The sequence below is a fragment of the Salvelinus fontinalis genome, chromosome 26, assembly GCF_029448725.1.
Source record: "Salvelinus fontinalis isolate EN_2023a chromosome 26, ASM2944872v1, whole genome shotgun sequence".
Lineage (NCBI taxonomy): Eukaryota > Metazoa > Chordata > Actinopteri > Salmoniformes > Salmonidae > Salvelinus > Salvelinus fontinalis.
Genome location: NC_074690.1, coordinates 45,748,634 through 45,761,003, shown reverse-complemented (window position 1 = coordinate 45,761,003; position 12,370 = coordinate 45,748,634). Strand labels below are relative to the sequence as shown.

General features: G+C 49.6%; 1 protein-coding gene across 4 annotated transcripts in view; it reads left to right on the top strand.

Moving 5' to 3' along the window:
• LOC129824451 (zinc finger E-box-binding homeobox 1-like) overlaps nucleotides 1-12,370 on the top strand; it is a 97,871-nt gene that overhangs the window by 82,451 nt on the left and 3,050 nt on the right. For all 4 annotated transcript variants that reach the window (XM_055884131.1, XM_055884130.1, XM_055884129.1 and 1 more), the window contains exons 3-8: nucleotides 3,697-3,891; nucleotides 4,044-4,255; nucleotides 6,423-6,540; nucleotides 7,117-7,586; nucleotides 7,878-9,347; nucleotides 10,602-10,782. In XM_055884131.1, coding sequence (XP_055740106.1) covers nucleotides 3,697-3,891; nucleotides 4,044-4,255; nucleotides 6,423-6,540; nucleotides 7,117-7,586; nucleotides 7,878-9,347; nucleotides 10,602-10,782 — 2,646 coding nt within the window. The remainder of the gene's footprint in view (nucleotides 1-3,696; nucleotides 3,892-4,043; nucleotides 4,256-6,422; nucleotides 6,541-7,116; nucleotides 7,587-7,877; nucleotides 9,348-10,601; nucleotides 10,783-12,370) is intronic.

The window sequence follows — 12,370 nt, the reverse complement described above, 5'->3', positions numbered from 1 at the left end:
GGGAAGGAGTGTTTAGTGGGGTGTTAGTGGGGCTGGGAAGGAGTGTTTAGTGGGGTGTTAGTGGGGCTGGGAAGGAAGGTTTAGTGGGGTGTTAGTGGGGCTGGGGAGGAATGTTTAGTGGGGTGTTAGTGGGGCTGGGAAGGAGTGTTTAGTGGGGTGTTAGTGGGGCTGGGAAGGAAGGTTTAGTGGGGTGTTAGTGGGGCTGGGAAGGAAGGTTTAGTGGGGTGTTAGTGGGGCTGGGAAGGAGTGTTTAGTGGGGTGTTAGTGGGGCTGGGAGGGAAGGTTTAGTGGGGTGTTAGTGGGGCTGGGAAGGAAGGTTTAGTGGGGTGTTAGTGGGGCTGGGAAGGAAGGTTTAGTGGGGTGTTAATGGGGCTGGGAAGGAAGGTTTAGTGGGGTGTTAGTGGGGCTGTGTTAGTGGGGCTGGGATGGAAGGTTTAGTGGGATGTTAGTGGGGCTGGGAAGGAATGTTTAGTGGGGTGTTAGTGGGGCTGGGAGGGAAGGTTTAGTGGGGTGTTAGTGGGGCTGTGTTAGTGGGGCTGGGAAGGAAGGTTTAGTTGGGTGTTAGTGGGGCTGGGAAGGAATGTTTAGTGGGGTGTTAGCGGGGCTGGGAAGGAAAGTTTAGTTAGGTGTTAGTGGGGCTGGGAAGGAAGGTTTAGTGGGGTGTTAGTGGGGCTGGGAAGGAGTGTTTAGTGGGGTGTTAGTGGGGCTGTGTTAGTGGGGCTGGGAAGGGAGGATTAGTGGGGTGTTAGTGGGGCTGGGAAGGAAGATTTAGTGGGGTGTTAGTGGGGCTGGGAAGGAAGGTTTAGTGGGGTGTTAATGGGGCTGGGAAGGAAGGTTTAGTGGGGTGTTAATGGGGCTGGGAAGGAAGGTTTAGTAGGGTGTTAGTGGGGCTGGGAAGGAAGGTTTAGTAGGGTGTTAGTGGGGCTGTGTTAGTGGGGCTGTGTTAGTGGGGCTGGGAAGGAAGGTTCAGTGGGGTGTTAGTGGGGCTGGGGAGGAAGGTTTGGTGGGGTGTTAGTGGGGCTGGGAAGGAAGTTTTAGTGGGGTGTTAGTGGGGCTGGGAAGGAAGGTTTAGTGGGGTGTTAGTGGGGCTGGGAAGGAAGGTTTAGTGGGGTGTTAGTGGGGCTGGGAAGGAAGGTTTAGTGGGGTGTTAGTGGGGCTGGGGAGGAAGGTTTAGTGGGGTGTTAGTGGGGCTGGGAAGGAAGGTTTAGTGGGGTGTTAGTGGGGCTGGGAAGGAAGGTTTAGTGGGGTGTTAGTGGGGCTGGGGAGGAAGGTTTAGTGGGGTGTTAGTGGGGCTGGGAGGGAAGGTTTAGTGGGGTGTTAGTGGGGCTGGGAAGGAAGGTTTAGTGGGGTGTTAGTGGGGCTGTGTTAGTGGGGCTGGGAAGGAAGGTTTAGTGGGGTGTTAGTGGGGCTGGGAAGGAAGGTTTAGTGAGGTGTTAGTGGGGCTGGGAAGGAAGGTTTAGTGGGGTGTTAGTGGGGCTGGGAAGGAAGGTTTAGTGGGGTGTTAGTGGGGCTGGGAAGGAAGGTTTAGTGGGGTGTTAGTGGGGCTGGGAAGGAAGGTTTAGTAGGGTGTTAGTGGGGCTGTGTTAGTGGGGCTGGGAAGGAAGGTTTAGTGGGGTGTTAGTGGGGCTGGGAAGGAAGATTTAGTGGAGTGTTAGTGGGGCTGGGACGGAAGGTTTAGTGGGGTGTTAATGGGGCTGGGAAGGAAGGTTTAGTGGGGTGTTAGTGGGGCTGGGAAGGAAGGTTTAGTGGGGTGTTAGTGGGGCTGTGTTAGTGGGGCTGGGAAGGAAGGTTCAGTGGGGTGTTAGTGGGGCTGGGGAGGAAGGTTTGGTGGGGTGTTAGTGGGGCTGGGAAGGAAGTTTTAGTGGGGTGTTAGTGGGGCTGGGAAGGAAGGTTTAGTGGGGTGTTAGTGGGGCTGGGAAGGAAGGTTTAGTGGGGTGTTAGTGGGGCTGGGGAGGAAGGTTTAGTGGGGTGTTAGTGGGGCTGGGAAGGAAGGTTTAGTGGGGTGTTAGTGGGGCTGGGAAGGAAGGTTTAGTGGGGTGTTAGTGGGGCTGGGAAGGAAGGTTTAGTGTGGTGTTAGTGGGGCTGGGAAGGAAGGTTTAGTGGGGTGTTAGTGGGGCTGGGAAGGAAGGTTTAGTGGGGTGTTAGTGGGGCTGGGAAGGAAGGTTTAGTGAGGTGTTAGTGGGGCTGGGAAGGAAGGTTTAGTGGGGCTGGGAAGGAAGGTTTAGTGGGGTGTTAGTGGGGCTGGGAAGGAAGGTTTAGTGGGGTGTTAGTGGGGCTGGGAAGGAAGGTTTAGTGGGGTGTTAGTGGGGCTGGGAAGGAAGGTTTAGTGGGGTGTTAGTGGGGCTGGGAAGGAAGGTTTAGTGGGGTGTTAGTGGGGCTGGGAAGGAAGGTTTAGTGGGGTGTTAGTGGGGCTGGGAAGGAAGGTTTAGTGGGGTGTTAGTGGGGCTGGGAGGGAAGGTTTAGTGGGGTGTTAGTGGGGCTGGGAAGGAAGGTTTAGTGGGGTGTTAGTGGGGCTGGGAAGGAAGGTTTAGTGGGGTGTTAGTGGGGCTGGGAAGGAAGGTTTAGTGGGGTGTTAGTGGGGCTGGGAAGGAAGGTTTAGTGAGGTGTTAGTGGGGCTGGGAAGGAAGGTTTAGTGGGGTGTTTTCCTATTGGAGTGTCGTGAGAAGGAGAGGAGGAGAGGATAAAGGAGAGGAGGAGGAGAGGAGGAGTCACTGGAGAAGAAAAAAGGAGACAAAGAAGTGAGGGGAGGAGTGGAGGGAAGGGTGCTGCCGGTGTAGGTCTCAGTGTGGATGTCCAACAGGCAGTCCTACTAACTCTAATGGCAGGCAGACCTTTCTGACCTGGGCCAGAGAAAAGGAAAACCTGCACTCACTGGAATAGTATTTTATGTTCTTTAGCAGCAGCAGAGGTCAATCGGACGTGTTTCGATGACAGCCTTCGTCAGCCTGTAGGGCTCTCGTGCCACCTTATTAGATGGAAAGAGTCAGTCATTGTGAAGGCATGGAGCAGTGAGTTTTACACTAATATGTGGTTATGGTTAACCTTTCACACTTTCACTTTGTTCAATATTAGTAAGGCACAGGCCTACATCAGCTTGGTATATGCATGTTTTCATTTGATCCTTACATTATTTTCAGGTCACGGTTGGAATTGTTATTCTTTTAGACACTGTTCTCGGGTGTAATTGAAATCCAACGTGCTGTGTGTCTGTTTGTTTGCGAGTAATATGTGAGAGAGAGAGAGAGAGAGAGAGAGAGATGGCCCAGGGTCTTGTGCTGTACTGCAGTCGCGGCTATACCGTGTGAAGGGAGAGCTGGTTGAAGGCTGGCTGAGGTTACAGAGGCCCCGCGGCGCCCTCCAGCTGCCCGCTGTCACACTGCACACGGTCTGGAAGACTGGTCCCACAATACTGTGGTTATCTGAGAGACTAGTCACACAGAGGGAGAAGGGAGAACTATTCTCTCATGGAATGAAATTAATCACAATCTACAGACTAGATCTGAAATGATTTTAGGACCCTCATATTTTGCAGTGACGTTTTAGTCCACATTAACCTGTCAACAGATTATGGTTATATGCAAAGAGTTCCTTGTAGATACAAATGTTTGAGAGAGCCACAAGACATACTAAACAACCTGAACCTGCAATAGCTTCATGATATAATAAACCACGTATCCATGTGTTTCTGTTTTGCAGTGAAGGAGGACTGTGGCTCTGAAGAGGAGGATGAGGAGGAAGGGGAAGAGGGGGAGGAGGAGGAGGAGGAGGAGGGGGGCAAAGATGCCCTGGTAGAGGAGATGCTACAGCAGGGGGATACAGCGGTCATCTACCCCGAAGCTCCAGAGGACGAGCAGAAGAGCATGGCTGAGAGAAGGGTCCCAGACGAGAATGGTACATCACTGCACCGTAAAACTCTGACCTTATTTTTCTACTCATAATGACGCGATCTTCAGAGAGATAGCAGAGCTTTTCAGTGATTTGGCACATCAAAACGCGGTCTTCTGCGTTTCATGTATTTTCCTTCTCTCTATCTATATACACAGGCACGCCAGACGCTCTTTCCCAGCTCCTGACCTGCCCGTACTGCTCGCGGGGCTACAAGCGCTGCACCGCCCTGAAGGAGCACATCAAGCTGCGCCACGAGAAGAGCGAGGACAACTTCAGCTGCTCCCAGTGCAGCTACACCTTTGCCTACCGCACACAGCTGGACCGTCATATGACCCAACACAAGACTCAACACAAGGAACCTGTACAGGTACCACAACCAACATGCTGGTTTGTGTGTGTGAGTGCGTGTGCGCGTGTGTGTGCGCGTGTGCGTGTGCGCGCGTGTGTGTGTGTGTGTGTGTGTGTGTGTGTGTGTGTGTACGGGATTTCTGGAAAACATGTGTGTTTTGGGACAGTTACCAGACTTTTGCAACACTAATTCTGTCATTGCTTGAGCTCGCTCCCCCTCACAGCCTGCCTGTCATTAATATACCATGAGGTGGTCAGTCCTCCCACTTGATATACAGTACCAGTCAAAAGTTTGGACACAGCTATTCCAGGGTTTTTCTTTAATTGTACTATTTTCTACATTGTAGAATAATAGTGAAGACACCAAAACTATGAAATGACACATATGGAATCATGTAGTAACCAAAAAATGGTTAAACAAATAGTAGCCACTCTTGGTATTCTCTCAACCAGCTTCATGAGGTAATCACCTGGACTGCATTTCAATTAACAGGTGTGTTAAAAGTTCATTTGTGGAATTTCTTTCCTTCTTAATGCGTTCGAGCATTAAGGTAGGGGTGGTATACAGAAGATAACCCTATTTGGTAAAAGACCAAGTCCATATTATGGCAAGACCAGCTCAAATAAGCAAAGAGAAACAACAGTCCATCATTACTTTAGGACATAAAGGTCAGTCAATCCGGAAAATTTCAAGAACTTTTAAAGTTTCTTCAAGTACAGTCGCAAAAACCATCAAGTTCTATGATGAAACTGGCTCTCATGAGGACCGCCACAGGAAAGGAAGACCCAAAGTTACCTCTGCTGCAGAGGATAAGTTCATTAGAGTTACCAGCCTCAGAAATTGCAGCCCAAATAAATGCTTCACAGAGTTCAAGTAACAGACACATCTCAACATCAACTGTTCAGAGGAGACTGCGTGAATCAGGCCTTCATGGTCGAATTGCTGCAAAGAAACCACTACTAAAGGACACCAATAAGAAGAAGAGACTTGCTTGGGCAAAGAAACACGAGCAATAGTTATTAGACCGGTGGAAATCTGTCCTTTGGTCTGATGAGTCCAAATTTGAGATTTTAGTTTCCAACCGCCGTGTCTTTTGTGACACGCAGACTAGGTGAACGGATGATCTCCGCATGTGTGGTTCCCACCGTGAAGCATGCAGAAGGAGGTGTGATGGTGCTTTGTTGGTGACATTGCCTGTGATTTATTTAGAATTTAAGGCACACTTGACCAGCATGGCTACCACAGCATTCTGCAGCGATACGCCATTCCATCTGGTTTCGGCTTAGTGGGAATATCATTTGTTTTTCAACAGGACAACGACACAACACACCTCCGGGCTGTGTAAGGGCTATTTGACCAAGAAGGAGAGTGATGGAGTGCTGCATCAAATGACCTGGCCTCCACAATCACCCGACCTCAACCCAGTTGAGGTGGTTAGGGATGAGTTGGACCGCAGAGTGAAGGAAAAGCAGCCAACAAGTGCTCAGCATATGTGGGAACTCCTTCAAGACTGTTGGAAAAGCATTCCAGGTGAAGCTGGTTGAGAAAATTCCAAGAGTGTGTAAAGCTGTAATCAAGGCAAAGGGTGGCTACTTTGAAGAATCTCAAATATAAAATGTATTTTGATTTGTATGACACTTTTTTGATTACTACATGATCCCATAGGTGTTATTTCATAGTTTTGATGTCTTCACTATTATTCTACAATGTAGAAAATAGTAAAAAATAAATAAAGAAAAACCGTTGAATGAGTAGGTGTGTCCAAACTTTTGACTGATACTGTATATTATAAAAATCCCTGGATGTTTATCTGCTCCTGTTGAATAAATGAACTTTATGGATTTCTGTTTTGCATTACGAATCACAATTCTGTCTTATCTCAACACTGTTTTTATCACTGTCTGCTGACACAGATGCAAACTAAATGTGCGTCTCAAATAGAACCCTATTCCCTATATAGTGCATTCTTTTTTCTGGTCAGAAATGTGCCCAAATGGCATGCTATTCCCTATATGCCGCACTACTTTGCACTACTTTTGACCAGAGCCCAGAACCCTGGTCAAAAGTAGTGTACTGCATAGGGAATAGGGTGCCGTTTGGGATGCAACAAAAATGAACTACGCTGTACCCGTTGACTGGAGAGTGTCCTCACTCACCCCTGTCTGTCCTTCTGTCTGTCTGCTAGCGCCACATGCCCCAAACCACGACAACAACAGGGGGGAATAGGAAGTTCATGTGTACAGAGTGTTCCAAGGCTTTTAAATACAAGCACCACCTGAAGGAGCACCTACGTATTCACAGCGGTGAGTAATACTGGCAACACCTTGGTCACCATGGCAACACACACATGGGATGACTCACATGGTTAAGTCCCAAATGCTATCCTATTCTCTAATATGGTGCACTAATTTTGACCAGAGCCCTATTGGCCATTTGGGACACAGTCCTGGTCAAAGGTAGTGCGCTATAGGGAAGAGGGTGTCATTTGGGACAGAATCCTAGTGACTCACCAATATATTCACAGCACTGCTGGTCCAGATGTATCTAGTTAACCATTTCCTTTGATATGTTTATAATATGCAGCTCTATAATTTCTGATTCTTGATTATGATAATTATTGAATCTGTGCTTCTGGCCAATGTGTCATAATTCTGTTGCTGTTGGCTTCCATTACCTCAGCCTGGGTGTATCTGCATCCCAAAGGGCACCCTATTCCCCAGGTAGTGCACTACTTCTGACCAGAGCCTGTAGGTGTCAAACATAGGGCACTATATAGGGAATAGGGTGCCATTTGGGACACAAAACGTATGTTTTCAGATTTCCTGGAAGTAAGCTTTATTTGATTACTCTATTCTTCTTATTTGACACATTTCTCTCAGGAGAGAAGCCATACGAGTGCCTCAATTGTAAGAAGAGGTTTTCCCACTCGGGGTCCTACAGCTCCCACATCAGCAGTAAGAAGTGTGTTGGCATGGTGCCTGTCAACGGTACCCCCCGACCAGTCATGAAGGCCTCCCAGACCCCCAGCACCCAGAACCAGCTTTCCGGCACTGCCCCCGTAGCCCCTACCCGACTGCTCCTCCGGGGGGAGAAGACAGATGGCAAGCCCCTTCAGGAGCAGCTCCCCGTCAACCAGATCAAATCAGAGCCGGTGGAATATGAGTACAAGCCGGTAGCGGTGGGGCCCAACGGGGCAGCAGGGACTAACGGGACGGTGTTTACCGGTGGCATGGCCGTATCCCAGGGCACGGCGCTGCCACAGGGCATGGTCCAAGCGGTGGTACTGCCCACCGTTGGTTTGATGTCTCCTATCAGTATTAATCTCAGCGACCTGCAGAACGTACTCAAGGTTTGATTTGTAATTATTTGGCGATTTAAAAACAGAATTCAACCATGCATTTAAAATGATTATGTTTTAATTACAAAAAGGTTTAAAGGGCCCCTTGCGGTCAGAAATGACCAAATCTAGCTATTGTATGGTGCCTCTTGATGTTGTGGTCATTTGTTAACCTCGCTGTTGGTGTGTCTATCATCCCAGTGACTTTTACACATTTTAACAATAAGCTTTAGTAACACTACTCATCAAGGATAGAACAAAAAAAGGTTACTTATTTCCATTGTGGTCCTCTTTTTTTCCAAGGTGGCCATGGATGGGAACGTGTTTCGCCAGGTGCTGGGGACGGCCAACGGGCTGGTGACGTCCAAGCAGGGGGTGGTGGGGCAGGCTGGGCAGCAGGTCATCTCAGCCATCAGCCTCCCTGGCTTCGTGGACCAAGACGGAACCACCAAGATCATTATTAACTACACCCTGGAGCCCAGCTTGGCCCAACAGCCCAGCGCGCCTCAGCTCCTCAAGAAGGAACCTCCCCCTGCCCCCACCACCACAAACACACAGCCAGCCTCCAAAGTAACAGAGAAACTCACCCAGGCCCTCAGCATCATCAAGACCGAGCAGCCCGACTCTGAGTCTGAGAAGGAGATGGAGAAAGACGAGGCTCGGGCCGAGGCAGAGCAGAGTAAGGAGGGTGAAACACCAAAGGCCCAGACAGGCAAGACAACATGTCTGCTGTGTGATGACTGTCCTGGTGGTTTGGATGCTTTGCACATGCTCCAGCACTGTAAACCTACCAATGGGGAGGGGGGCGACGGCAGCCCCCTAGACCCCTCTATCGCCGCCCTGCTGGCAGAAGCAGGGATAACACCAGGCCAGCCCCCTCTGAAGAACCTGCTCTCCCTCCTCAAGGCCTACTTTGCCTTAAACGCAGAGCCCACCGAGGAAGAGCTGGCCAAGATCTCCGACAACGTCAGCTTGCCCGTGGACATAGTCAAGAAATGGTTTGAGAAGATGCAGTCCGGTCAGACTACTGCCGAGCCCCCTGGTTCCTCTTCCCCTCTACCTTCAACAGGTCCTAGCACAGAGACCCAGGCGGCCCAAGAGAAGAACGGCGACCAGACAGAGGAGCAACTCGCCTCGGCCCAAACCCAGGAGACATCGTCTTCCCAACCTCCCAACAGTTCCCCTGCCTCGACCTCCGCCTCCCCCTTGGTCTCAGCCTCGGCTCCCTCACCACTAAACCTCTCCTCCAGCGGCCAGGTCATCGTGAAAACGGAGGAGGACTCGGAGGGCGAGTCTCAAGATCTTCCCCTGGACCTGTCCCTGCCCAGGCAGCCCCAATCAGAGCCCCAGGTCCCCCATGTCCCCCAGGAGCAACCCCTCAACCTCACCTGTTTGAAGAAGGAAACGCCCCAGCTCCAGGCCCAGATCCAGGCCCAGCTCCAGGCGCAGCTCCAACCCCAGCTCCAGGCCCAGCTCCAGGCCCAGCTCCCAGGGTTCCAAACCCAGCTCCAGGCTCAGGGAACCACCAACACCATCTACGTCACTTCCCCATCGCAGATGGCCACCTCCAGCCCGGTTAATATCATGACCACCCAGCTAGTAGCCATCACCAACCAGGGCAGCGGCGTGCCCTGTCTCAGGGCCATCTCCACTGGCACCACCAAACGGACTATTCTCATCCCCCAGCTGACCTACACATACACCACTAAAGCATGCAGCAACGCCACTGGGGCCGACGGGGCCCAGAAGACCGTCATACTCAACGGCTGCCAGGTTGGTTTGTGAGCAAGCTATTCAGAATGTTTTGAAATGTGTGAGATGAGACAATAGGAAGATATACAGTAGATGGGACACACAGATGGTTATTCGTTACTATTAGGGGAAAATCAATCAGTGAAGGAGAGGGATACCGCACACACACACACACACACGCACACGCACACACACACACACACACACACACACACACACACTGTACAGACACCAGCAGAGGAGAGTGTAATGTCTAACAGCACACATTGATTCAGTTGAAGAGCCGAGCAGAAGAACACAGTGGAAGGAATGCACTGTGAGTTTCCCTTAGTTTCCTGCAGTTTTACTGACTAGCCTGAATAACCCAGCACCAAGAAGTAAGGCTGCGTCTCAATTGGTACCCTGTTCCCTATATAGTGTAGAACTTTTGGCCAGGGCCCATAGTGCTCTGGTCAACAGTAGTGCACGATATAGGGAATAGGATGCCATTTGGAACGCTCTCCGCCTGCCTGTGGAAAAATGAAAGCAGTCCTGGCTGAATGGTTTGGGCTCCCTCCAGGCTTTCCTGAGCTGGATGATGTATGTACCAGGTGAAGTTACCTAATACTCTGTGCGTGCATGACAGCAGACAGATCTATCTGCCGCAGCCTGGAGTTGAGTTGGATTCTTCCTGTAGGAGTCAGGGGATGGTGTGTGTGTGTGTGTGTGTGTGTGTGTGTGTGTGTGTGTGTGTGTGTGTGTGTGTGTGTGTGTGTGTGTGTGTGTGTGTGTGTGTGTGTGCGTGCGTGCGTGCGTGCGTGCGTGCGTGCGTGCGTGCGTGCGTGCGTGCGTGCGTGCGTGCGTGCGTGCGTGCGTGCGTGCGTGCGTGCGTGCGTGCGTGCGTGCGTGCGTGCGTGTGTAAAGAAAGACTAGCAGAATGAATCCTTGCATGTTTATACATGTGAGCGGCTCACAGCGCAGTGTCTGTCTGAAAACCCACGTCTGTCAGTGTCTGGCAGAGAGATCTCTCTAGGTACTCCTGCTGGCTCACTAGAACTGACACAAAGGCCTTTGACAGTGGAAACACTGTGTTTTACGTACTGCTGCTTTTATGGTCTAGTCTTGCATGATTATACAGTAATAGCAATGTCACATTAGAACAGATTTCGGATTTTGCATTATAATTATTTTGCTTTTTAAGCACTGGGGAAATGTTTATGTAATGAAAAGCGTAATGAGTGAAATACTTGATAATAATGATAAATGATGAAAGCATCTCTCTTTTACTTTGAGTAGGAGGAGAAGGCTGACACCAGTTCGGAGAGCGTGTCGGCGGTCGAGGAGCAGAACGACTCGGACTCAGCCCCTCAGCAGAAGAAGATGCGTCGGCTGGAGAGCGGCATGTACGCCTGTGACCTGTGTGACAAGATCTTCCAGAAGAGCAGCTCCCTGCTCAGGCATAAATACGAACACACAGGTACAACATATGCCCGGCGGTTACGGGTCCATTGGGTCAGGGGCCGTATAAAGCATCTCAGAGTAGGAGTGTGGATTTCGGATCAGCTTTGCCTTTTTCGATCACGATGATTAAGATTATACAGACAAGGTGGGAACCTGATCTCAGATCAGCACTCCTACTCTAATAATTCTTTACTTTTTAATGAGTGCTGCCCGGCCTATGCCATTCCTTCTCGTCTGTGCTACGCGACATCACTTCTTGCATGATATGAAGAACGTGGATAGCATTGACAGGCATTTAAAACACCAAGGTCTTTATTTTACCTGTTACTGTCATATGGTAAACCAATGGTTCTTCCCTGAAGCTGGTATTTAACATTTTGGTGTCTTTGACTTTCGGTTCTGTACACCAGCTTCAAACAGCTGAAAATACAATATTTTTGGTTGTGGGAAATATATTTCACAGCGGTTTAGATGGTACAGATTCTACCCAATAACTGCTTGTTTTGTCACGTTAACTGAAATTAGGCAAACTATTTGAATTTTTGCAACCAGGAAATGGAGGAGCGATTTTTCTGCGTGGTGCATCTTTAAACCACCTAATGTCCTCCTAAAACACACGTGAATTATTTCCTATGCGATGCACGCGTAACTACTGGCTCTAGCACTTTGATTCGATTTGGATTTGGCAAAAAAGGCTCCGAGTGCATCCCAAATGGCACCCATGTAGTGCACTACTTTTGACCAGGGCCCATAGGAGAATAGGGTGCCATTTGGGACACAGGGTCTGTTTACAATTAGCCGTGCTCCATTCTATTCTGAGAGGGCAGGTGGGTGTTGGTCTGGTCCAGCCATGACTGCACTACTCTCAGACCACACATAGCCAGTGGCATTGTGAAGCCTGGGTCTGCTTCCCAAATGGTCCCATATCCCCTATGAAGTGAACAACTTTTGACCTGGGTCCATGTAGGAAATAGGGTGCCATTTGGGAAGCAATCCTGGCCTGGCAGGCAGTGTCCAAATTACTTCAGAAACGGGGGTGTTTAACGGCCCCGTTGGATGGGCCCAGTTGAACCCTTTATAGTGCACTACTTTTAACCAGGGCTTCTAGGGGACCAGTCCAGCAGAATATTTGAACATTTCAGCATTTGGCAGCTAGCTTGATCTCCATTCCCCCTAAGATGTTTGTTTATTTTACTGAAAAATATTCCTATGCAACAGACCTGCTGGAATCCTTTTGGGGGAATATTCTGAAGTGTTTTATGCTGGACAAAAATATAAACGCAACATGTAAAGTGTTGGTCCCATGTTTCATGAGCTGAAGTAAAATATCCCAGAAATCTTCCATATGCTCAAAGAGTGTATTTCTCTCCAACTTTGTGCACAAATTTGTTTACATCCCTCTTAGTGAGCCATCCACCTGACAGGTGTGGCATATCAAGAAGCTGATTAAACGGAATGATCATTACACAGGTGCACCTTGCGCTTCGGACAATGAAAGGCCACTCTAAAATGTGCAGTTTTGTCACACAACACAATGCTACAGATGTCTCAAGTTTTGAGGGAGCGTGCAATTGGCATGCTGACTGCAGGAATGTCTACCAGAG